This window comes from Diabrotica undecimpunctata, chromosome 3 (genome assembly GCF_040954645.1).
Source record: "Diabrotica undecimpunctata isolate CICGRU chromosome 3, icDiaUnde3, whole genome shotgun sequence".
NCBI classification, from domain to species: domain Eukaryota; kingdom Metazoa; phylum Arthropoda; class Insecta; order Coleoptera; family Chrysomelidae; genus Diabrotica; species Diabrotica undecimpunctata.
Genome location: NC_092805.1, coordinates 60510735 through 60537931, shown reverse-complemented (window position 1 = coordinate 60537931; position 27197 = coordinate 60510735). Strand labels below are relative to the sequence as shown.

Sequence of the window (27197 nt, the reverse complement as noted above, 5' to 3'; positions counted from 1 at the left end):
TACTCATCTAAAATATGAAGAAATTTCAAAATTTTTACACGACAACGTATTAGACGAAACAATATTGGTAAGAAATCATGAAACAAAAAAATATTTGGAAAAATTCATGGAAAATCGCATTGATTGTGTAGAAGATGAACCTAATATACTTTCCGATGAGACTATGAATCATATTTTTAAATCACATCCATGTTTTCAACATAACAATGAAAATTTACAATGTGCTCTAAACAATGTATTTAATATTCATTATTGGTATAAATATTGTAGAAAGTGTTGACAATAAAAAAAAATAAAAAATTAAAAATAGTCTTTTATTAATAGATACACACAAGACATTTATTTTTAAATTGATACCAGACATGAAGCTTGTAAAACAAAAGACTACGCTTGATGTGGAGAATAATTTATTGGAACCAATTGAGAATAAGTTTAAAAAGCATGGAGTTTTGTTCCCTTCAACTATTCGATGTCTTATAGTTGGCCCTTCAAATTGTGGTAAGACCAATGTGATGATAAGTCTATTGGAACATGCTAATGGATTAAAATTTGAAAATGTGTATATTTACTCAAAATCATTAATGCAACCAAAGTACAAATATTTAGAAACTTTGCTGGAACCAATTAAAGGAATAGGATATTATACTTACAGTGGAAGTACGGATATAATGCACCCATCTGAAGCGAAGCCCAATTCAATTTTTATCTTTGATGATGTTGCGTGTGACAACCAAGATGTTATTCGTGAATATTTTAGCATGTCCCGACATTCTCAGGTGGATCCATTTTATTTGAGCCAGAGTTATGCAAAAATACCTAAACACCTTATAAGAGACAATGCAAATATTTTAATTGTATTTAAACAAGACGATTTAAACCTAAAACACATTTACAATGACCACGTCGGAACAGATATGACTTTTGAAGATTTTAAAAAAATATGTTCAATATGCTGGAAAGAAAATTATGGATTCTTATCAATTTTCAAAGATAGCGACATTAATGATGGTCGATATCGCAAAAATATTGATCAATATTTTTTAGTAAAGTAAAAGGTGTAAATGAAATAAAATACATAGATAATAATTACAAAAGTATTTTATTTAATAAAATATAATTCTCACATACTTTTACTCCCCAAACCATCTGAAACACAAATAGTAAAATTTAGAATTATATCGAAACAAAAAAAAAAAAATAAATCACTTACTTTTCTATTTCTGGCTAAGGAAGTGTTCCATAGTCAGGTCTTCTAAATCTACTACATCCTCTGGATTTTGCGTCGTCGTCGTCGTCGTCGTCGTTGTTGGTATCTTCATCACTTTTCTTTTCTGTTTTTTTGTTGGAGGTTCGTTGTTGTCATCATTTCATGTGGCAGTTGCGGGATGAGACCAATTCGTTGGTGGAGAAGTCGTTGTTGGAAACGGAGAACTTGAAGTTGATGGTAAAATGGAAGGATACCCAGAAGAGTGTCCAAAATGAGAAAGAAGAGGAGGCGGAGGAAGATATCCTCTCTTCGTACCCACCAAATGTTTTTGCTGTTGATACTTCTCGAATTCCTCCACCTCATCATCTAACAGGTTGAATCTATATTTTTTACATATATTTTCCAGTACATGGAACTCTCCCTCGTTCTCAATTTTTAGTCTCATATACCTCAATGGAAGGTACCCAAATTTTTTCTTCAAGTTTTTGTTATTTGGTGAGTACGTTAACTCCACAAATATACGGTCACCCCTAAGTGACACATCCGTTACACCATATCTTGAATAGAAAAAAAAAAAAAAAAAACGTAAATCAACCAACAGCAAACAAAATCATAAATCAAATCCAGAAAACACAATAAAATTATCTATAAATGTAAAGATCGATTGGAAAAACAATAATCCCATAAAATATTTATAATAAAAAATAAACCAGTAAAAACGAAATAAAATCATGTAGAACAAAATCACAAAAGGAAAAAAATACTTACATAAACAACTGCTTGACGATAACAAATGCATCCTTTATTGGTAAGTTGATTGGATCCTCGGTCATGATGACTAGTTGGCAAGGTACACCGCTCATTTTGATAGTTTAGTGTTCACTGACTAACTGATAGATCACTTTAAAATTAAACGAATTTAAATAGTAAGAATAAAAAAATACATTAACGTAATTGACCTATTTGATCTTTATTGCAATGCAGAAAATAGTACAAAACATGTTTATTAGTAAAAACGTTTATTATTCAAAACTTAATTTATGCTTATCTGAATAAAATGTGCTTATCTGCATATAATGTATTTTCGTGACCTATTTGACCTAAAAATGCAATTACGTCAGCGTTAGCCTTCAATATGTTTATTGCATGTATAATGTCTTTTCGATAAAGATAGAAAAATATAATCACGCTGAATAGCGTGTTGTTGAAATACGTCAATGGATTTTTTATGTAGTATAAATACTTCGTGTCCGATTTGACCGAAAAATATGTTAACATCAGCGTTATCTTTCAATATGTTTATTGTATACATAATGTGTTTTCGATGAAGAAAAATATAATCACGTTGCATAGCATGTTGTGGAAATGCGTCAATGGATTTTTTTTTAATGTAGTATAAATACAGGATTGATTTTACTCGCTGGCATTTGTGTCTTGAAGTTTACGTTGGTCTTGAAGTTTACGTTGGTCTTTGAACATGAGTACTAAAGTGATTGATGAAATTTCCACTGAAATGGTGAAGAAGATAGAAACAGTAAGTAGATTAATTAAAACTAAAACTGATTTACAAAACTATATAAAATATTTGAAAAAACAAATTTTACTCTTAAAGAAATGTATAAAAAATAGGGCTACTTGTATTAGAAATTTTCATTGTGTAGAGGCGAATATGGCTATCCTTAAAACATATTTAGAAAATTTTAAAAACAGATTAAATGTTAGAAAAAATATTAAGAAAGGCTTATTGTGGCAGGATTTGGAATCTTGTTTTAATAGCAGAGTTAAGACAGGCGTTATCATAAATTTAAAATATAAAGACCCTAAACTATTTATGGAAAAGGCTTTTAAAAGTTTTTCAATTCAAATTAAAAAAAATTTAGTTTCATGTATGTTAAAAGTTAATGTAATTTTTTATGGACTTTTCATCAAACCTCAAGATGGTGAAACGTCTGTTAAACATTTTTCCACGAAAAATACAATAATTGATCAAAACACAAACATAAAAGATTGGTATAAAATCAATTGTATAGACACCGTTTTAAGAAAGTTTGAAGATTTTCAAGAAAAAGACAGTGGATGGGCACTATCCCACATTTTAAACTTAAAAGTTAATATAAACAAATATAATCCATTACTTGGTGGTATTTCAACATACGTTGAGCTACCTAAGTATATAAAGAATACTAGAAGTGTAATTAATGTTAGGAATTCTGATCCTTATTGTTTCCTTTGGTCAGTTGTTGCTGCCTTACACCCTGCCACAAAAAGTGTTGACCGAACATCATCTTATCCTCACTTTAGTAAAATATTAAAATTTGATAATATCAGTTTTCCCATTGATATTAAAGATATTCCAAAATTTGAAAAATTAAATAAACTTGCTATAAATGTCTTTACATTGGGAACAAGAAATGAAATTCTACCTTTGATATTTAGCCAAACAAATTTTTCTCCTCGAATAAATTTACTTGTATTAAATGTCATGGATAATATTGTAAATGATGATAATGAGGAGGAGGACAATTACATAAAACAGCGAGTATTTCATTTTGCTCATATTAAACATTTTTCAAGATTATGTGGCAAAAAAGTTGGGAACGTTCGAAATAAAAAATGGTTTTGTGAACGATGTTTTAATCATTTTAGCAGTGAGACATATTTACAAAATCATTTAGAGGATTGTTTTAAGATAAATTCTGTTAAAATGGTTTTACCTACCGAAAAAAATTATTTAATGAAATTTAAAAATTTTAATCATAAGGAACGTGTTCCGTTTGTTATATATGCTGATCTTGAAAGTATTCTTACAAAGTTTAACGATAATAATAATAATTTGAAATCTTGTTTAACTGAAAAGCATGAAGCTTTCAGTATAGCTTATTATTTTAAATGTTCATATGATGATTCTTTATCCTACTTACAAACATATACGGGTCGTGATTGTCAAACATGGTTTGTGAGAGAACTCAAAGAGATAGCTATGAAAATATATAGAGAAAATTTATTTCAAAAATTTCAAAAGGTTATATCATTAACTGATAAAGAACAGAAAGATTTTAATTCAACCTTTATTTGTCATATTTGCTCAAAACCTATTGATAAATCAGAAAAGGTACGAGATCACTGTCATATTACCGGACAATTTCGTGGGGCAAGCCACAGAAGGTGTAACATTAATTACAAGACTTCGTACACAATTCCTATCGCATTTCATAATCTCTCTGGCTACGACGCTCATTTTTTAATTAAAAGTCTTAATTCTGACATACAAGGGCATCTGTCACTATTACCGCTAAACAAAGAGAGGTATATATCATTTACCAAATATATCCATGGCACTAATATTAGTTTTAGATTTATTGATTCCTTTAGATTTATGTCATGTTCATTAAATCAACTTTCCTCATATCTAGATGATAACCAAAAAAATATTACACGTAAATATTTTAATGATGATTCAAAGTTTAATTTGGTTAAAAGAAAGGGTGTTTTCCCTTATGAGTATTTAGATAGTTGGGAGAAATTACAGGTCACTTGTCTTCCGCCTATTGAAAATTTTTATAGTAAAATCAATAACGAGTATATTACTAAAGAGGACTATCAACATGCCTGCAACGTTTGGACTAGATTTCAGATAAAAAACTTGCAGGAATATGCAGAATTATATTTAAAGACAGATGTACTCCTTTTGGCTGACATTTTTGAGAATTTTCGATATATGTGTTTAAAAACTTATGGATTAGATAGTCTTCATTATTATACTTTACCAGGATTAGCCTTTGATGCTATGTTAAAAGTAACCAATGTCGAATTAGAGTTATTAAGAGACAGTGAGATGGTTTTGTTTTTTGAAAAAGCCAAACGAGGAGGAGTTTCACAGTGTAGTAATAGATATGGAGAAGCTAATAATAAATATATGGAAGATAAATACAATCCTGATAAAGAAATCTCCTATCTAATGTATTGGGATTTTAATAATCTTTATGGTACAGCGATGAGTTATGCGTTGCCATATGCAGGCTTTGAATGGATTAATTTGATTGATATTTATAAAGAACATATATTGGATTGTCCCAATGATGGAGAATATGGATATATACTTGAGGTAGACATTGAATATCCAAAAGATCTTTTTAATTTACATAAAGATTTACCTCTTTGTCCTGAACACATAATCCCACCATCTTCTAATTCAACAATTCCCAAATTATTAACCACATTGTACGATAAAAAAAAATATGTTATTCATTATATATATTTGAAACAGATTGTTAACTTGGGTTTGAAAATAACGAAAATTCATCGCTGTTTGAAATTTAAACAATCCCCTTGGTTAAAAAAATATATCGATTTGAACATTGACTTGCGAAAGAAAAGCAAAAATGAATTTGAAAAAAACCTATTTAAACTTTTTATTAATGCCCCTTACGGTAAAAGTATTGAAAATGTCAGGAAACACAGAGAAATAAAAATTGTAAACAAATATAATGGAAGATATGGAGCAAATTTCTATATATCCCAACCTAATTTTCATAGTTGTACTGTTTTCGATGAAAATACTGTAATAATTGAAATGACAAAACAAAAAGTCAATTTTAATAAACCGATATATATAGGGATGTGTATTTTAGATATTTCCAAAACAATTTTATATGACTTTCATTATAATTATGTCATAAAAAAATTTAAAGATCAGGCAAAATTATTATATACAGATACAGATAGTTTAATATATCAGTTTTTTGTTGACGATATATATAAACATATTAGAGAAGACATTGACAAATTTGACATATCAGACTACAAAGAGAATAATGTATACAATATTCCATTACAGAATAAAAAAGTGTTAGGTCTGATGAAAGATGAGAACCAAGGGGAATTGATGACACACTTTATAGGATTACGTTCAAAAATGTACACTATGAAAATTTTAAATAAGAATGAAGAAATTAAAAAGGCTAAAGGAATAAAAAAATCTGCATTAACGGAACTATCCTATGATGACTATTATGCAAGTTTATTTAATAAGGTAATCGTAGAAATTTCCCAAAATTCAATAGTGTCGAAAAAGCATGATGTTTATACAATGTCGCAAACAAAGGTGGCCCTTAGCCCGTACGATGATAAGAGAATATTAAATTATTTATCCACTGATACTCTTCCATGGGGTTACAATGATAAATAATTATTTTATAAAGTTTTGTAAATCGTTTTTTAATTAATCTACAGTCACCCAAAACTAAAAGCGAATGCTGGTAAGTTATTTACATTGAATAAATATTTTGAAATAACGCTCTTTATTTTAGTCTCAATTAAATAAATGGGAGGCAGTTTTCAAAGACGAAAAACGATTTGTAAGCTTACAATTTAAGACCGAAAAAAAAATAAAACCGCAAACTAGACCTACCATATCATGGTACAACAAAATGTATGGAACAATACCATGTTTCGAATGCAAGAAATTTTTTTGTTTTTGTACAAGATCCTTAGACGTCCACATGGACGCTGAACCTACTACATTGTATTGTTATGAAACTATGTCTGATTCATAAAGGTATACTGGTAACAAATATTCAATTATTATTGATTAATTTTTTTTCTTTATTTCAGCCTTTAATCCACCTACCGATACCAGCTTCGGGTATGGGAATTCTTATAATTAAAGAAGAAATCTTATCGGAGGAGGTGTTTAATTATAAAAGCAATTACAATGCCCAAATACCTGATGACCATCCACTGCACAGAGATGCATTAATTTGGGCAAAGTATATTGACCAGGTGACGTGGTCGTATTGGCAAGACGTAAAAACAAACCTATGGAATAATATAGCAATTTATCAGTATTATGAATTATATCATCGTTTATAAATAAACTTTTATATTTGGTACATTGTTTTTTCTTTAATTTCCTTAAATTTCAAGAGTAAAAACGACATTGGCTAGGCTAGGCTAGGCTAGGCTAGATACGACTAAGCAAGTCTGTACACAACAAGTTATTTTTTGACTCGCCACTACCAAAAAAAAATTTCCAAGTCTCAATACTCATTTATTTCAATCACCCTGTACAAATTTAACTAAAAGAAGAGGAGATGAAGCGATAAGCGATGAGTTTTGCACTCGACATACAAGGTGGTCCGTTCCACTCAAAGACACCCCCTCTGGTCATTGTCGACCGATTCTTTTACTTCTTCAGGACAGGTAAGACAAAGAAGAGACAAGTGAGACAGGTGTAAAAACATACAGGTAACGTAGGTGACAATTCTTCGGCTGAGAAGAAGAGATCTAGAGATAAGCGACTAGTTCTTACGACCCTCTGGTCATTGTTGATCACTTCTTCGGGAGAGAAGAAGAAGAGATCAAGCGATAAGCGACCAGTTCTTACAACCCTCTGGTCATTGTTGATCACTTCTTGTACTTCTTGTACACCCCCAAGGTCAAATCATGGCATCGATACCTTCGCATCGGAGACCCTGATGGACAGGTTACCAAAGTGCGTTTGAACCCCGCTTGCTATACTACTACCACATCAGCGTATGCTAAGCATTGGTGCTCCTTGTATAAAATAGTACCGGACCTATTTATCCCACTAATCCCTACAATTTTTTCTAGAACTATATTGAATAGCAATGTAGATAACGGGTCTCCTTGGCGAACACCTTTTTTCACTTCGAATTCTTCTGAGACTGTACCGTTGCATCTCACAGCACAAATGGTTTGTCTAATTATCATTTTTACCAATCTTATTATTTTTTCTGGCACTTGGAATTCTTTTAGTGTTTCTATTAACTTGTTTCTGTTTATTGTATCGTAGGCAGCTTTGTAATCAATAAAAAGTACTTGTGCTGAAATGTTGTATTCATAGCAATTGGTCAGGATTTGTTTTAGCATAAAAATTTGATCGGTTGTTGATCTTCCTTTCCGAAATCCTCCCTGGTATTCTCCTAGATTCTTCTCTATATATATTTCTAATCGTTTTTTAATTAGTATGGCGAGTACTTTATACATTACTTCTAATAAGGATATTTCTCTATAGTTTGTGCATTCAGTTCTATCTCCCTTTTTGTGTATAGGAATTATAATCGACTTATTCCATTCTTGAGGCATTTTTTCGGCATCCCATACTTCTAGTATTAGCTCACCAAGTTTGTTTATTAAGACCTCTCCTCCATATTTTATGTTCTCTGCCACAATGCCGCTCTCCCCGGGACTTTTTTGGTTTTTCATATCTTTTATTATTTCTTCAATTTCTTCTCTTGTGGGCTTTGGTATTTCTTCTATTACTATTTGAGGTCTAGGAACATAACAATTTTCTTCAGTAGTCACTTCGTCATTTAGTATCTCTTCGAAATATTCTTTCCACCTTTCACATATTTGGTCTTCATCCACTATCAGGTTTCCTTGCTTATCTTTTACATTCATCGTTCTTCCCTGGTACCCAGTTTTAATGTATTTTACTTCTTTATAAAAATTTTTTATTTCATTTTTCTTGTAATTTTCTTCAATGCGCTTAATTTTATTCTCCATATACTTTCGTTTCCGCTCCCTTAGGATTCTCTTTACTTTTTTTCGTTGTACGGCATACCTTTCTAGGTCGTCTTGTTTTTGCGAACGTAAACTTTTTAATCTCAAATCTGATCTTTTTTTTAACTCTGTTCTGCATTCGTCATTGAACCAGTGGTTTTTTCTAAATCTTTTTGCTCTTGGTATGTTCTTCGACGTAGCTTCCTTTATAGTGTTTGTCATTTTCAAGAACTTTTGTTGTATGTTACTCACAGTAGTACTATCTTGTTTAGCGTAGGTTTCTTGTATATCCTTTTGATAGTCCTGCTTTACCTCAAATTTTCGCAGTTTTTCAAAGTTAAATTTACGTTGCACTTTCTTTTTCCGTTTATGCCTTTTAATTATTGCTTCTCTCATATTAATTCTAACCAAAAAATGATCTGAGTCTACGTCAGCCCCTCTGCACGTTTTCACATTTGTTATTAAATTCGCAAACTTCTCTTGTATTAAGATGTGGTCTATTTGATTAGTTCCATTTGACCCCGGAATTTTCCACGTTCCTTTATATATATTTTTTCTCCTAAAATGGGTACTCATTATCTTCATCCTGTTTTCAATTGCGAATGTGATTAATCTCTGTCCATTATCATTTGTATTCAAATGTTTACTTTCACCCACTGTTATGTTTTTATATATATATCTTCTCTTCCGACCTTTGCATTGGCGTCGCCTATAATAATTTTAGTGTCTTGTCTGGGCATTTCTTCACACAATGACTCTAATTCTTCATAGAATTCATCTTTCACTTCTTCTTCTTTTTCTTCTGTTGGAGCATGTATATTTATCAACGATATCATGTTATTTTTTCCTTTAATTCTAATTGCACACATTTTGTCAGATTTTACTACGAATCGTTTTACCTGCTCCACGTCTTCATGTACCAGAAAACCCACTCCAAAATTCCTATTATTGCCTCCACTTGTATAAAACGTGTATGGGCCAATCTTTTCGACGTTGTTTCCAGTTAAATGTGTTTCCTGTAGTGCTAAGATGTGTATTTTATATTTTTTTAGTTCTTCTATTAGGTTAATTAATGCTCCCTCCTCGTATACTCCTCGAACATTCCATGTCGCAATATTTAGGTACATATTCTTATTTTTTATTTTGCTATTTATGTTCAAACTCATTTTCCTGTTCATCGCTAGGGTTCGTTGGCATAATGGGCCATCTTTTCCTTTTTCCACTACCATATGCCGTTTTTTGGGTCCATATTTCTAGATTTTTCTCGTTTGAAAGTACCATTTCCGGCCCATACCCAATTTATACCATCCACAGTTAGTTTTCTGTACCCTATCTTTACATTTCTACCTTCAGCTCTTAATTCCTTGCTTTTATTTACGATTTCCTTCCTCATGTGTCTTTCTTTTTCGGTCATGTCATCGTTGATGAAGATCTTTTCTCCAGTAAGAAATCTGAGTTTGCTTTTTTCTTTTATTACCTTAATTTTTTCGCCATAATCCTTCATTTGTACCAGACATATATTGTTCTTTAACTTCATTGCAGATTCTATTTCGACATTCTCTTTTAGGTGCTTTTGTATAAAATCTTTTACGTTATTTTTTAAGAGTGTTTCATCTGTTGCGTTTATTGGTAGACCCGTAATTACTATGTTATTTCTTTTCATCTGTTTTTCAATTCTTTCTATTTTATTTTCAACCTGGGTTAATTTGTTTTGTGTTTCTTTCAGTTCTTCCATCATCTTCTTGAACATGCTTATAACGTCGTCCAAATCCTCTGAATCTTCTTCCTTTGGTTTTATTTTGCTTGGAGTTCTGGCAGTTTTTTTGCTCTGCAGGAAAGGTGAAGTTGACTCTCTATCTTTTCTCTTCTTGCCTTCTGACGCGTTATCATCACTGTCCGTGTACATCATATCTGTTTCTAAGGACCGCGAAAGGAACTAGATTCGCTTCAACCGCTCAGAAATGCAGTTCCTATCAGTCCTCAGTTTACAGAACTATTTTTAACTTTGGCAACGTCGCAAAGCTAACGGCCAGAGTTCCTCCAGTATGACTGTTTCGAATTGTAAATAACCTTACTTACTTTTATCACTTCAAACACTAGTTTTTACCGAAAGCGAGTTTTTTTCCAGAAATTTCTCACTGTGGTATTACGAAGCCTTTTTAAATTCACATATGTAAACAAACCGTAAATTATTTTTCGCTACTAATCGCAATATTTGGGATTTTAGTAGGAGAAAAATATATTTACTTTTATCTGCTTAGTACACCCATATATATATATATATATATATATATATATATATATATATATATATATATATATATATATATATGCTACAAAAATTTAATATAACCGCCAGAAAATTTTAACATGTTAATTTCCCCAAGAAAGACAAAATGCATCGTTATAACAGCAAATTTACTTAGATGTAAATTGGAGCTGAAAGGTCAGATAATAGAACAAGTGATGGAGTTTAAATATCGTGGCATCACACTATCCAGCTACGAAAAACTCGAGACAGAAATGGAAGATCAAGTAAATGCAGCAAACAGAACTGTAGGTGCCTGTATGAAACAATATGGAGAAATAAAAAAGAAATGAAAGGCAGAAGTGACAAAACAGTCATCAGACCAATAATGACATTCGCAACACAAAAATAATGTTGAATAAGAACAAATAGACATATTTATATAGACAAATAGTAAAGTCAGCGAGAGACGGTTCCTCAATAGGAAGACGATCGATAGGAAGACCACGAAAACGATGGAATGACAATTTACTGGAGGCATTAAAAAACAGACAGTGATGTCTCCCTAAAAAAAGAAGAAGTAAAAAGCAATATTTTTATGAATATAGTGTTCCGCGTGGACATAAAGTTACAAATATAAAATAGTTAACTACATTACATTTGTTGTCATCCACCTTTTGGTTATATTTCAGATATTTCACTTGGTAATTTTTGTATGTAAATAAAAATATTGAAAAAAAGTTATTAATGGTTCTAAAAACAATATTATTTACTTACTTCGTGATATCCCAAACTTCCTCTTATTCCAGTGTAAAGTCCTCTTTCGCCTGGGCCAAGTACTTCTGAGTATAATTCGGTTTTGGTTCTGTCTGCAAGAGTAAAAGTTCGGCCGTAAGTTGGAAGTCCAAGATTGATTTTTGAAGGATCTGCATTTTTGTACAGCCAGTATTCTAAACCAGTAGCCTAAAATATATATAAGAGTGTTTTATAAGAGTCCTAATTTTTATTTATTAATGTTAGGCTTAGGATAAAAAATTATAAACATACAAAGCAAAATAGAGAAGTATAAAAATGGTCAAAGTTTTTATAACATATACTGCCAAATCGACTAAAAATACTAAAACACAACACGTGATAAAACTAACCAATTTAAGGTTTAGTAAAATAGAAGACATACTAGAGAAGATTTCGATTGAAGAAACCAGAAATATATATTATTAAACCAATAAATCACTAAATTATATGATATCATCATTATGATCCAGCCTTCAGCATCCAAAGTTGATCATAGGCCTCCCCTAATTTCTTCCAGTTCTATCGGTCTTCCCGCAGCCAATTCCCAGCGATTCTTTTGACGTCATACATAAATCGTGTAGGTTGTCTACCTCCGCTTCTTTTGTCAGTTCGTGGTCTCCACACTATAATTTTTTGGGTCCACTGCCCATCATTCATTCTGGCCACATTGCCTGTCCAGTTCAACTTCAGCTATGCTATACGCTCTATGACATTTTTAACGCCTGTCCTTCTTCTTATTTCTCTGTTTCCATCTCTCTCTCTGAAAGTTAGTCCAAGTAGCGAGCATTTCATTAATCTTTGGGCTACTCTGAATTTTGTATATAAAATAGCCTGGGTTAAAAAAAGTGTTTCGGTGCTGTAAGTCATGACTGAAAGCACACATTAAAGATGTCTGGAAGAGCTCCATATGCAACCCACGCTTCTTCTTTGCCGCTCAGCAGTTTGATATTTATATTTATGAACCAATCCTATTTCGTTGTAATCGACTTTTGAATTTTTGCTTGGTACCAGATTTGTCATGTATTGTGTATTTCCAAAATTTTTGTTTAAACCAACTTCGTTACAGGCAGCATCTAACTCAGTAAGTGTAGTTCCAATATTTTTCGGTTATCGGTTATCAGAATAATATCATCCGAAAATCGTAGATGGGAAAGCATTTTGCCGTCGATATTGATTCCTTTGGCTTCCCACTCCAATTTTTTGAAATCATGTTCCAGAACTGCCGTAAAGAGTTTGGGAAATAACGTGTCTCCTTGTCTGATTCCTGTATTGATTTTTATAAAGTTTGTATCTATGTGTAGTCTTACGGTCATGGTTGCATTATTCGCGATCAGTTTGGAGTATCGATAATCTATGCGACTTTCCTCCAACGCTCTTATTAAGCTGTTAATTTCTATGATATCGAATGCTTTGCGAAAGTCTACGAAAGCTAGAGCAGATGGTCGGTTGTATTCGATGAATTTTTCTATAATCCCTCTTATGCAGTAAAGGTGGTCGTTGGTGCCAAAGTTTTTCCTCAAACCTGCCTGTTCCCTAGATTGGTAAAAATCTAATTTTGTTTCCAGTCTATTTGTTATTACTCTTCTAAAAAACTTGTAGAAGTGGTTTAACAAGCTTATGGGTCGGTTATTTTCGAGGTCTGTTGGATCGCCCTTTTTTGTAATAAAATGGTAAGTACACTGTGCTATCTTGTAGGTGTTTCACTTTGGTGCATAAGTTGAACAATTTCTTTATATTCTCTAAAAGTCTTTCTTCGTCAATCTTTACGGCTTTTATAACGATATTATTTTCTCTCGGCGCTTTATTTCTTTTCATTTTTTTAGAGCGTTTCTTATTTTGTCTGTTGATATACCTTGCATCAATTCTTATCTTTGATTGACCAATATTTTTTTCTCGGTTTTCTAACTTCTCCGTTAGTTATATCCTTAGTAATTCATCTCTGTTGATGATGATATTTCCATCTTTATTGTTTAGTTTCATTATTTCTTTTTTACCATTTTTTCCTCAGAATTTTTTCCTAAGAAGTTTTTCCTGAGAACTTTTAGACTCTTGTTATTTTTAATAGTTTGTTGGATTTCTTCACTTTTATGCTTTTAGCTTTTCCAGTTTTTCCTTGGTAGATGCATTCGATAAAAAGATTGGCCAAAGCCTGGATTATTTTATTTCCACCTAGATTGACGAGTTTCCTGGCGATGACGGAGTAGTGATCGAAGCGATCAAACTAGGCGGAAATAAAATTATCCAGGCTTTGGCCAAGCTTTTCACCGAATGCATCTACAAAGGAAAAACTCCCTCTCAATGGAACAATGCAGTAATTATCTTATTACACAAGCAAGGAGACATAACAGATTTAAATAACTACCGTCCTATCAGTTTGCTTTCACACATACATAAACTTTTTACAAAAATTATCAAAAAAATACTGGACGCTAAATTAGACTTCTATCAACCTAGAGAACAAGCTGGATTTAGATCGGGATACAGCACTAACAACCACTTAGTAGTGATAAACAACTTGATAAAGAAGTCATTGGCACTGATATTTGTCGACTATGAGAAAGCATTCGATACCATAAGCCATCAGAAAATGTTAAAAGCATTTACAGAATGCCGAATAGACCATCGCAACACTAACATAATCACATATATCTACCAAAATGTCACAGCTAGCGTCAGACTATCTGAACAAGAAACAAATAAATTCTGTAGCCTGGGCAGCGTTTGGTAAATTAAACTATATATTTAAATCGGATCTACCTCAAAAGGAAAATCTTTAACCAATGTGTGTTACCTATACTCACTTATGGAGCGGAAACATTAACACTGACAAAAAAGGTAGTTAATAAGATTGGCGTTACTCAGAGAGTTATGGAACGCCAGATGATGGGTGTGTCTCTGAGAGACCGAATCCCAAAACGAAGAAATACGTCGTAGAACAAAACAACAGACGCTCTCGAAAAAATTGCGTCATTAAAATGGAATTGGTCAGAACACGTCGCCAGATTATCAGACAATCGATGGACAAAATGTATTTTAGAGTGGCGACAAAGACAAAAAGCAATACGGAGCAAAGGATGTTCACCAACTAGATGGACTGACGACCTGAATCGTGTTAGCAATAACTGGATGCAAGCCGCACAAGACAGATACGGAGATGGAAACAGCTGAGGGAGACCTATGTCCAACAGTGGACGCATTTTTCTTCTCCCTTTGATTGATGCTTCTCTTTGTGGGCTTATTCTTTGATTATACATTTCTTTTGGCAGTGTATATTATGGCTTTCCTCTATAGCTTCTATTATAATGGCATTCAGGGTGTTGATATTTATGTCTATATTCTTATATTTAGTCAAACTCAGCTTTCGAGAATGCTGTTGATGTGTTCTTCAAATACATTTATATTATTAGGCTCTGTCCACGTATGTGTAGATTTCCTTTTTATCATGCGATATCTCTCTTGCGATAATTATATGATACGCAATGGTATATTAAGTATGTCGTTTTAAATACAAGCATCATAGTGACAATTAAATGTGAGCAGTAAACATGTTTTTTTCTACGATCCATTTTTGTTGGTAAATATTTTTGATCCGGGGCTTTTGAGGTAAATTGCTTGATTTTATTCGTGGAGGATGTCTTGGCCTTTTTCGCTTTATAACCTTCAGATGTTCTCTTTAATAAGGATTGTAGTCTACAATATTTACTTATGTACTCGTTATATCCAATGAAAAACATATATTTTAATATTGAGTAATTGGTCCATAAGGTAGATTATTTAAATTTTTTAGACATCTCGGCGAAATAAACAAGTAAAACATTTTCGGAAAAAACTGTTTACCCTATTGTTGATTCTCCACTCCAAATATTGCAAAAATACCTTTCCGTAAGTTTTTGTGATTTCCGCGGCAATAACTTTTCTGACGTTATTTTTGCTCGTATATTTATTTCAGGTGGTGTTAAATGTTCAAACTCCCTATCGTCTTCGGACATTTTCTTAAAAAGATTTAATCTTGAAATTTGTCACTATGTTTAAGTATTATGAACTGTCAAAGCGTATGCATTTGACTTAACATTGCTCATTGCGTATGTGCCACCTTCGATACAGAACGTTATCTCGCGATTCTATTGGTTAAACATCTGTATCATAATAAAGCCCATAATAATATAGGTATTGAAATTATAACTAATATAATAAGAGGTAGAAAAAAGCATTCTAATATTTATTCATTATTTTATATAAAAATAACAGCCGTTGAAAAATAACAGCAATTCTTCTTTAAAAGTCCTCTTTCCTTAATGGAGATTGGCTACTACAATTGCAAACTTTTTTCTGTTTTTAGTTGTTTACAGCCTTATTAGCTATTTAAAATCTCCATTTCCTCTCTTTTCCTCGATCTTTCCTTTCACTATTAGTTGAACATATTGATACTTATTATTTTGTCTTCCTATTGGGGAACCGTCTCTTGCCGTCTTTACTACTCTATTTGTTCTCATTTGGCTTATATGATCGTTCTATTCTACTCTTCTATTTCTTACCCAGTTTTTGATGTTCTCCACCTTGCATCTACGTCGTATATCTGTACTTCTAGCTCTGTCCCATAGTGTCTTACCATCAATCTTTCCAAGTGTTTTCATGTCTGCTGTTTCTAACATCCTTTTTGTCCTATCTGTGTCAGGTCTTGTTTCTGCCGCGTATGTCATTATTGGTCTGATAACTGTTTTGTAAATTCTGCCTTTCGGGTCTTTCCCGATATTTTTATTTCTCCATATTGTTTCATTTAGGCAGCCTGCGGCTCGGTTTGCTCTATTCACTTGATCTTCCACTTCAGTTTCGAGCTTTCTGTAGCTAGATAATGTGATGCCTAGATCACTTGTTCTATTATCTGACCTTACAGCTCAAATTTACATCTTAGTAAATTTGCTGTTGTAACCATGCATTTTGCCGTTTTTGGGGAAATTAACATGTTAAATTTTCTGGCAGTTATATTAAATTGGTGCAGCATACGTTGTAAATCATCTTCACTTCGAGAGAGTAGTATTGCATCGTCTGCATAGCAGATTATTTTAAGTTGTTTTTCTTACATTTGGTATCCTTTTTTAGTTCTTATTTTTTTTATTATTTCATCCATAATCAGGTTGAACAATAGAGAAATAGAAAATAGAGGAATTCTGCGTACGTGGAATCTTCAATTCTAACTCTTTCGTTTTGGTTCTAGTACAATTTTTTTAGAATTTTAATGTCCTTCCCATCTAAACCTACTTCTTGCAAACGTTCTAACAGTAAAAAGAGGTAAAAGAAATAAATTATCACATCAATCAACTACAATCACTACATTACTTGCTAGGAAAGGAATTGGGTTTTTTTGTTGTCTACTAGTATTTTAAGAGGTAAATTTGACAAGCTAATGTAGGTTACCTATACGTGCCTATAAGCTCCCTTTTTTAAAGTTTTATGTTTGTTTTGTCATGTTAATTGTGTTCTGTTTGTCCCTAATTGTGTTTTAGTTTTATTATTTTAACATTTGACATCACAATTCTCTGCCTAGCAGAAATTAAATGATTTTATTCAAAAGTTAATACAAGTCAAAGAAATTGCACACCCACAAAATAATACAAGTAATTCCATTCATTGCAACTGTCCTCTTTCTGTATAAAAATTTTCAATAATTTAACACACATTTCAAAATATTAATATTATTAAATATACATAACTTTAATAATTTAAATAATATAAAACATCACTTTTTCTTTCAACAAACAATAACATATACCTTACTTCTATATCATCTGTTAACACCCCCCCCCCTCAAGAAACTTCCTCCTAAGTTGTCAGACAGTTACAACATTGACCGAAGATCACTCATTATCAGTAATACGGGATAGTTTGAACTATGTATCATCAATCACTATATAAAAACTCTTGTACCGGAATGTAACTAGTATTTTTGTTTATTTCTAATTTATTACAATTCAACAGATTTTCTCTTACCAATTTGTGGGTTGTTACTTTGTCTGCTAAAGCAATTTTATGCATATTAATAAACACAGACATGTACTATTGGCATAATTACTAAACCTTTTTTGATCTATAACTTTTTTGATATTATCCTTATAAGACAGCACTCTAATATGGGCTTTTTATAATTTCAGCATTTAATTTACTTTGTACCACTGACCTAATGATGCTTTGCAAATTTTAGAAAGCGAAACCGGTCGTCTTGGGTAGTAAAAATTAAATTGATTGTGAGTAAGTCTAATTTATTTCTTTTACCTCTTTTTAAAATGGACTCACACAAGCAACACATTCATAATTTGTTCTAACAGTAGGTCATGTTTGACTCTATCAAATGCTTTTTCGAAGTCTATGAAGCATATGAATATATTTTTTTGTTGATTGTAGCATTTTTGGGCCAGAACTAGTAAACTGATAAGAATTTCCCTCGTTTCCATGCCGGCTCTTAATCCAAACTGATCGTCTCCGATGAATGTTTCGCACTATTCATAGATTCGGTTATGTACGACTTTTAATAGGACTTTTACTGCATGACTTATAAGGCCTATCAGACGAAACTCGTTGCAGTGTTGTGGATTTGGCTTTTTCGGTAGTGGGATAAATATTGATTCTAGCTAGTCTTTTAGTATTTTTCATGTATCATAAATGCGGTTGAATAAAAGAACAAATATTTCGATGTTTTCATCATCTTCAGTGATTAATTTCAACGTTTCTGGATATATTTCATCCGGACCTGGGCTCCTCTTTGGTTTGTGTTGATTAATGGCATTTATAATTTTGGTTTTCAGAATTGGTGGTTTGTTGTTGTTTTTCAGTCTTCCTAATTCTTCTCGTAAGTCGTTAAAGTATTTTTTATAGTTTTCCCATTATTTCAGTTTATCTTCGATCGATTTTAGCAGGTTCTCATCCGTGTTCAGCATGATGTATAAGGTTGCGCTCTTGTAAGTCGATGTGAACTCTTTTACCTTTTTATGTAAATTAAAAAAATCGTGCCTTTATTGCAGTTTTTCTATTTCGACCAATTTTGGTTCTGGCCATTTATCTTTTGTCTTAATTATTTTTTTTTTCAATTATTCTATTTAGTCTTTTGTATTCTCCGTCTTTGTCATCTTTTCCTTTGGATTCTCTTCATTTGTCCATTAATAGTAAAATCTCTTCTATTATTCATTCCTTAATGTTAGTTCTGAGTGTTGCTTTTAGGTATTTTTCTATTAAGTTGTTTATTTGCTCTTTAACAGTTTTGCAAAGCTCGTTTACTTCATCGGACTCGGTAATGCTATGGTGGTAAATATTTCCGAAATTTTTGTGTAATTCTTTATGTACTGTCTGTTGTATGGTATCGTTTTTCAATAATTGGTTAATTGGCTTAAACAAAATATTTAAGAAATAATAATTATGGCTCGCCAAGTAAAAATAAATAGTTTAAGCGTTACGCAAAAAATTTGTAAGTCAAATTTTAATAAAAATAGAATATACACTTCAGCTCAATAATCTATTTATAAATCATATGTCCAGAAAAAAATTAAAAAACGGTTTTACAATTGGTTTTGCTAACAAAAATATCAAAATCTTTAAAAAACTAAGAGTCCATTTTGAAACAACAACTATCATTTTGTTGGGCTATGCGCTGGCTGTTTTGCTTTGTTTATAACAAGAATTATCTCAAAGGATCCAATGGAGACCAGAGGCCACAACTTCTTTAAAATTACACATTATAGCAACATTGTGGGCAATATGAACCAAATATAAACAGATAAGAAAAGAAAGAATATAAAAAGAATCCAAAAATTTTTTTTCAAAAATGATGGCCAGCAAATTAAAAAGCAGCAACTAGTTCCCACAATATCAAGATAGAAATGTTAGAGGATTATTCAAGTATTATTATACAGAACACAAGGATGCTTGAGATATTTGCAACAAGGTGTTAAAACTAGCAAAGCCATCAAATTTTTTTGATGATGATTTAAAATCTCATGCAGAAGAAGAATATCAATGTATACAACAGTGATTTTCAAACAAAATTTGTACACAATGGTACCTGCTAATGAAATAGATAGACACCTAAAATATGTCCTAATAGAACTTATTGATGAAGTTTCATGTGATCCTCAATATAAAGAATGTCGATTCAAGGATGGTCACTTTGTGTTGATATATATGTTAAGAAAAAGTAGTTTATTATTACGGTTACTCATTTAGGACTTTATGTTGACTATATCCGTGTCAACAAGGAGTCCGAGAAGGGATTGAAGACACTAAACTAACATCACCACTACCAACCTTCATCGTGCTAGTTTTACGTAGTTGAATGAAAAGAAATCTATGCAGACTGGGGACATTAAAAATTATATCACAATCACTTTTTCGCAAGGGACCGAAAAAAAAAATCCATATAGATGGAAAGAGCGTTATTGGTGCAATGAGCTAAATATCTAAAACGTAAATACAATAGGCACTAAAGTTAGTAATTATATCTTTTTTAAATGTGATCTGCGTAAAGTCATAAGCAATCCTTAAGGCTGATGGCTATTATCTAAATTATTAAATTTCATACTAAAGTTTATAAAAAAGCCAGGGTTTTGGAACAAAGGTCCCAAGACTAAGTGGTAAAAATATCAGAGTCTTGACTGCCATAGGATTAAGGCAGAGTAGATATATCATCCAGATGATCTAATCTCGACAAAATATAGACAATAAACATTTAAATTCTATCCGTATTATATTGTATCCGTAAATCAATTAGGACTAATCAAAAAGATAGATTTAGTTTAAATAGAGATTTTACTTACTACTGTGTAAGTAGCATTTCTTCCGTGTTCGTAATCCTTAGAGGAGGCATGCAGAGGCGATACGTGTCCCACTAAATTATCAAATGCCCCATGGTAGTCATACGTCATTACATTTATCATATCCAAGTACCTAAAGACACAGCAAAAGTTCAAATTTATTATTTTTATCTAAAGCTCCAATTAAATATATATATATATATATATATATATATATATATATATATATATATATATATATATATATATATATATATATATATATATATATATATATATATATATATATATATAAATATTATAACAACATATATAATAAATGGGATATTTATAAATGGCCTAGTAACAATCAATTATAGACTTACCGGTAATACAGTTCTGTCAGAAGGAGGGGATTTTTTAGCGACTAAAAACGTATCTCCCTAAAGTTTTCAAAAAAATTTAGATTTAAAAGTATTATTGGTAGGAAGCATTGGGTTAAGTTGCCATTGGAAACCAACGTTATTAAATAACTTAAACGATATAAACAATGTTAGTTTTGACAAATACGGTTCGTTAATATGTCGTACAAACTTAATATTCGTCAAAGTATTTATCGTTTATCGTAGTTGGACAAGTACCAAAACGCGATATTGTAAGATTTTTTAGTGCTCAAAATATTTCTGTGTCAACGATTTACCAGACAATTAAAGAGGGCGAAAATGGTAAACCATGCCTTAATTTGCCCAAGAGTGGAAGACCAAGAGTTTTAACTCCTGTTTGTGAATAGAGATTAATTCTGAGTATGGAGAACCAATTAAAAACGACGTCTTTGCGAAATGTTGGAAGAAGATAAAATGTTTTCACGAATGACTGTAAGTAGAACAATTTCTAGAAGTAATTTAAAACGATATAAAAGAAAAAAGCCCTTAAGTACACATCAATATTGATGATGAAAAGTATTTTACTTTATCCAATTCCGAAATGAAGGGTAACGACGGATTTTATATACGCAATGTACAAGATGCACCGGACGAAGTTAGGCTTAAGGGAAAAGTGAAATTTGCCGATAAAATTTTGGTATGGTGTGCCATCTCAGAAGCTGGTGTTTTACAGCCGTTTGTTGCGCGTGTTTGCGGTGAAGCTGTCAATGCTGACAATAACATTGACAAGTGTCTTACAAAGGTTTGAGATCGACTTAGAAAGAGTCCAAAGACTTATTGCAATAGACCAAATTTACGGACCTCTTTCGGTTCTATAAAAATACATTATAAACCTTAAATATGTAGACTTAATTTCCTCTATTCAGTTAATAAAATAAACTTAATTTACAGTTAGAAAATACATATTTATTTTTTCCGAAAACTTTAGGGATATGCGTTATAATTAGAACATCTATACTTTTTTATCGAATAATGATAAAAGGAACATTTATCAGAGAAAAATGGAAACCGTTTTTCAGAGATATAAAATTTCTGGGTGAAGCACTATAAGTAACACAAATGAACAGCAAAATTACATACTATTCGGAAAAAATGATTGGTCTGATGAACATATAGTCGAAGTAATCATATTACACAAGGTTTTCAAACGCGTTACTATCTTTAAACCAATATAAGAGAGAGTAATGTTACTCCAAGTACAAGCCAACCCCATAAATAGAAACATCAGCTAAGTTTAGGCTTCCTTTGCAGATAAATAAGACATAGAAATAATTGAGTTTCATCTGAAGTCAACAGAATAATGTAAAAATTCCAGGACAGAAAGTGCTTATCGTTATGGAAGATTTTAGTGCCAAGCTTGGAGCTAGGGATAAGACACGGTACATCGGAGCATATAATCTTTGAGTCATAAGCGCGAGAAGATACCTCCTGGACTCAGAACTAGTTAACTTCAATACATTCTTCTAATTACCATCTCGAAAGCTATACATATTGAGATCATCTCAAGACAAAACCGGGAGAATCATTAGAAATTAAACAGATTACATTTTAGTAAATAGAAAATTTTGAAACAACTTCATATCTGACAAGACAACATTGAACAGACGTGGAGACACACCACGTTCCACTGTTGTGAATGTTCTGAGTAAAACACAAAAAATAGAAAAAGAAATCACAAGCTTACGATGTACGTAGGCTGAAAGATCTTAATAAGAAAATGGAGGTCCAAGTTACCTTAAATTAACAAATGACTACGATCAGGGACGAAACGAATAAGGTACACAAGAAGAAAAACACAGATAAATTAATCAGAGACAAGTAAAAAGCGATAAATATAAAAGTAAAAAGGAAAATCAGAAAAGCGAAATAAAAAAACAATGAAAAAATGCAATAAAAATTGAGAGACTATAATTAAAACATAATAGTTACAATTTACACAATGAGACAGAAAAGGAATTTAACTGATTCTGGCAGAAACATTATTTTGGAAAAACAATGTAAAATGAAAGTCACGAAACTAGAAATCAAATTAAAAATTGACGAAACCAAAATTCAGATTTTTAATTTAATCTGTGCCTTCTAAGAATTGCAAGGCAAAACAGACGATGCTAAAAGGTGTAAAGAGAGATATGGAGAATCTTAAAGTTGCATTACACAACATATCTCCTTATGTAAGCAAAAATCCCTAGCGAATTGGTTTCTAGTACTTATAAAGAGAATATCGAAATAAAAGAAAGACAGTAAGATTTGATTTCACGAATAGTGCCTCTGTATATTTGTTTATACGTATTTCATACTTATAGGACTCATCAGAGCGACTGTTACAAAAGCTCTGAACGTGAAAACAAATCTATTCCGTCGAGAAAATAATCAACAATAAAATGGCTTCAGTATGTACGCTATAACATTCTGATAATAAAACATATTAATATGTTACATTTTATTATCCGTTATCGCTACAGCATCCATACTGAAGCCGTTTTATTGTTGATTCTTTTCGACGAAATAGATTTGTGTTCACGTTAAAGCTTCTGTAACACTCGCTCTGATGAATTATGTTAAGATGAAATAAGACTATACAGATACACTATACGTGAAATCAAATCTTAATAATCCTAACTTATCGAGTCTTTCTTTTATTTCGATATACTCTATGAGTACTAGAGATCAATTCGCCAATGATTTTTGCTTAGATAAGGAGATATGTTGTGGAATGCAACTTTAAGATTCTCCATATTTCTCTTTACATCATTTACATCGCTTGTTTTGCCTTGCAATTCTTAGAAGACACACATTAAATCAAAAATCTGAATACTGGTTACGTCAATAGAAACCTTCGGATTTCTACTTTTGCGATTTATTATCAGATATTATAGCGTCAGATATATCAGATTCAGAGCTTCTGCAGCAATCGCTCTGATGAGTTCTGTTGGATGAAATACGTATAAGCGAATATACAGAGGCACTATAGGTGAAATGAAATCTTTACTGTGTTTCTTTTAAAATAAGAAGGCGAAACAAATATTTATAGAGACTGTTTGAAGATCAAAGATGAGCTAGAAGGGGAATTAAATAATAAGACCAAGAATATTGCGGCAGAGAGTTCATTCTACAATAACACAGCTAAAGGATTGTAAAGTTGTAGGTACCGATAGTATACAAGCAGAACTATTTAACATAACAACCAATAAATCATTACCAATAATCACAAAGATACTCAAAAATATATACAACTCTGGAGAAATACCAACAGAATGGCTGAAGTCTGAGTTTGTTGCACTTCCGAAAAAAAAAAAAAAAAATAGGAGCTAAGAAATGCGAATAATACCGTATGATAAGCTTCATGAATGATCTCCTAAAACTATTCCCAAAGATATTCTATAATATAATTTGCCAGCTGTGTGAGAGTCAAATTTCCTTCCACCCGTTTTGGTTCATAAATCGATTGTTACGAGGGTGGCTCTGTTTTCAGTACAACTCCTATTCCAAAGATGAAGAGACATCAATTGCGACGTATTATAATATATATAATTATACGTATGTCTGGTTGATTACGAAAAAGCATTTGATAGATTCCATAACACCAAGATAATGCAAATACTAAAAGAAGCAGGAATAAATAGCACATATTTCAGAACAATTGGAAACCTGGTATTAAACTGCAAATCTCAGAATTAAGAGTAAAGATATCAAATACTTAAAAATCATGCAAGGAGTGAAGCAAGGCTGTATTTTATCTCCTCTAAACTTTAATTTCTCTTTTGAAATAATATTTAGCGAAGCTTTGCATACAATTAACCGGGACGGGTCAAATAACATCATATATGCAGATAACACCATTGTATTTTCGGACAATCTAGAAGATCTACAAGTTCTTATGAACCAAATCACGTACCACAGTTAAGAATATAGACTCACTATAAACGTAAAAAGAGAAAACTCATGCTAATTAGCAAGAAAGATAACAGAAGGTCTACTCCTACGTCAACTAAACCCCAGTAAAAAGAGTAAAGCACTATAACTACCTCAGCACCATAATAATAAATGTAGAATGGATAAATAAACAGGAGATATGAGCGCACATAAACAAAGCTAGATCCACCTTTAACCAGACGAGAATCTTAATCAAAAGCCACAACCTCTCTCTTGGTATCAAAATAAAATGCTGCGATGATAATATTAATTGGCATGCATTCACGTCATTAAAAGATGATTTGAATCAATAACCCGCTATAATTTACAAATATATGATTTTTTATAATAGGGCTAATAGGGGTCATTTTCAATTTTAAAAAAATTAAAAGCAACCAACGGCACAAGTCCAATTTTGAAGTGGAGGGTAACTAAAACTTAAATTCAAATTTTGCTGCCAATCAGTGAAGATAAGGTATTAAATGACATTGTTTTAATTATAACTAATTTAGAAATTGTGATAAAATCTTAAAATATTATGTTAGTTAAAGTTAAATGAGATTCACTAACGTCATCAAAAGATGATTTGAATCAATTACCCAATTTAATTTACAATTATACGATTTTTTATAATAGGGGTAGTTTGCACTCATAAAAAAATAAAAAGTAAATAACGGCAGTTATTTTAAAAAAAGTTCACAAGAGAAATGGAGAATGAGTAAAAGCTAAATCCAAATTTTGATGCAATTTGGTGATGACACAATAAATTATATATTATTGCCGTATTTCACGTTCATTTACTAGCCTATTTATTTTTTGTCTACTTGGAGTTTCTTTAGCGATTTCCTATATGATTTTATTGCAGACTTTCCACTCTTCATTTAAAGGTTAGACGATAAGACTAAATTGGAGAACTAGTAATAGAAATGTTCAAGATCGTTAGATTGTTGAACAATCTAGAAGAATCTTTACAATGAACTAATTCTTTATAATATCAACCACAAAGAAAATGAACTAGAACTCGTTCACTCTATTCGACACTCTTTGATACAGGTATCTAACTGCTTTTTATATAAATTTATTGATAACAATATGTAATAAATAAAATATGCAAAATCCTAAACATAATTTTTACTTATAAACAATATATAAACATTGAAGGATCGCTTTTTGATTTTAAATACTAAAGGTGTAGACTGGTAAATTATATGGAAAGGTGACACAATTTTACTGAAAAATCCTAGAAAGTCCTTTAAAATGAAGTGTTTGTAAAGTTATTTTTGTTAATTGATTGCCTAATTATTGTAAAAATAGCTTCAAAAGTCGATTTTTTAAAAAGTATGTTAAAATTTTCTAGAAATGCACAAAAACTATAATTTCGCGCGATAATAGGGACAATATCACATATGGATTCAGCTATAAAAATTTTAAGAAATTTTCCTATACTTTTTAGGATTAAAAAGAACTATGATTTAGGCTTATAAACATTTAAAATATCTCACCGCATCAACTTATAGGAAATTAATTTTTTCATTCAAAATTGGCATTTTTACATAAATTTAAAAAAATATAATACCCTACTACCCTTAAAGCTCTTTTTTTTAATTTTTGATTTTACTATTTCAAAGACTGAAATTCATAAATTTAAATTTTTAAAAGTCTCAATATCTGCTTATAATAATAAAATGCAAAAGTCGTGTCCAAAAAAAGGTTTGTCATAAAAGACAGTGATTAATCAATTTACTACCTACCGCGATCATTAAATGTTAAAAATAGAGATCAACAATAATAATACATTAGAATTTACTTAGACAATGATGATAAATAAAAGAAAACTAGATTTAGACAAAACGCATTATTGCGTAGGTATATGTATAAAAAAAAACGATGAGAAGAACAGTTAAAAATAAACAGTTAGTAATGTTGTTTATATATCAATACTTAAAAAGAGACAAACAATAATCATATTAATAAAATGCAATAAAAATATCCCTATAGCAAGAAAATTGACGACCAATTTATTAAAATATTCACGTCAGTTCTACTCTAAAATCAAATAAGACATTGCTTATATAAAATATGAGTAAAAGACTTTTTACAAAATGAAATCACCACCTTGTAGGTATCACTGATTCTGATTGTTCAGTGTATTTTTGACCATTGTCGGTGTACGGTCAATTCGATAGTGTTAACAACTTTTTGTGCCGGTAATGTTTTTCCGTTTTTGTATTTAGATTATTAGTTATACTTGTAAGAACACCTCTCTAATATTAACAGTTTAATCACTTTAA

At 31.3% G+C, this 27197-nt stretch overlaps 2 protein-coding genes and 1 long non-coding RNA gene across 4 annotated transcripts in view; 1 reads left to right on the top strand and 2 right to left on the bottom strand.

Moving 5' to 3' along the window:
- LOC140436843 (chitinase-3-like protein 1) overlaps positions 1–27197 on the bottom strand; it is a 76627-nt gene that overhangs the window by 14635 nt on the left and 34795 nt on the right. The window contains exons 5-6 of the mRNA XM_072525979.1: positions 20576–20705; positions 11757–11942 (exon numbers count right to left, since the gene is read on the bottom strand). Coding sequence (XP_072382080.1) covers positions 11757–11942; positions 20576–20705 — 316 coding nt within the window. The remainder of the gene's footprint in view (positions 1–11756; positions 11943–20575; positions 20706–27197) is intronic.
- On the bottom strand, positions 287–4554 carry LOC140436844 (uncharacterized). Of its 2 annotated transcripts, XR_011950314.1 has the most exons (3): positions 1976–4554; positions 1211–1764; positions 1120–1146 (listed from the first exon to the last, which is right to left on the bottom strand). XR_011950314.1 is itself a non-coding variant. In XM_072525980.1 (2 exons), the coding sequence occupies exons 1-2, from the start codon at positions 2068–2070 to the stop codon at positions 1368–1370; spliced, it is 492 nt and encodes a 163-aa protein (XP_072382081.1). In that variant the 5' UTR covers positions 2071–4554; the 3' UTR covers positions 287–1367. The 2 variants fall into 2 exon arrangements, 1 of the variants encoding a protein (XP_072382081.1); XM_072525980.1 differs by having other exon boundaries at positions 287–1764.
- On the top strand, positions 6124–7098 carry LOC140436845 (uncharacterized). The gene is made up of 2 exons (XR_011950315.1): positions 6124–6764; positions 6821–7098. It is a non-coding gene; the product is annotated as an uncharacterized lncRNA (long non-coding RNA).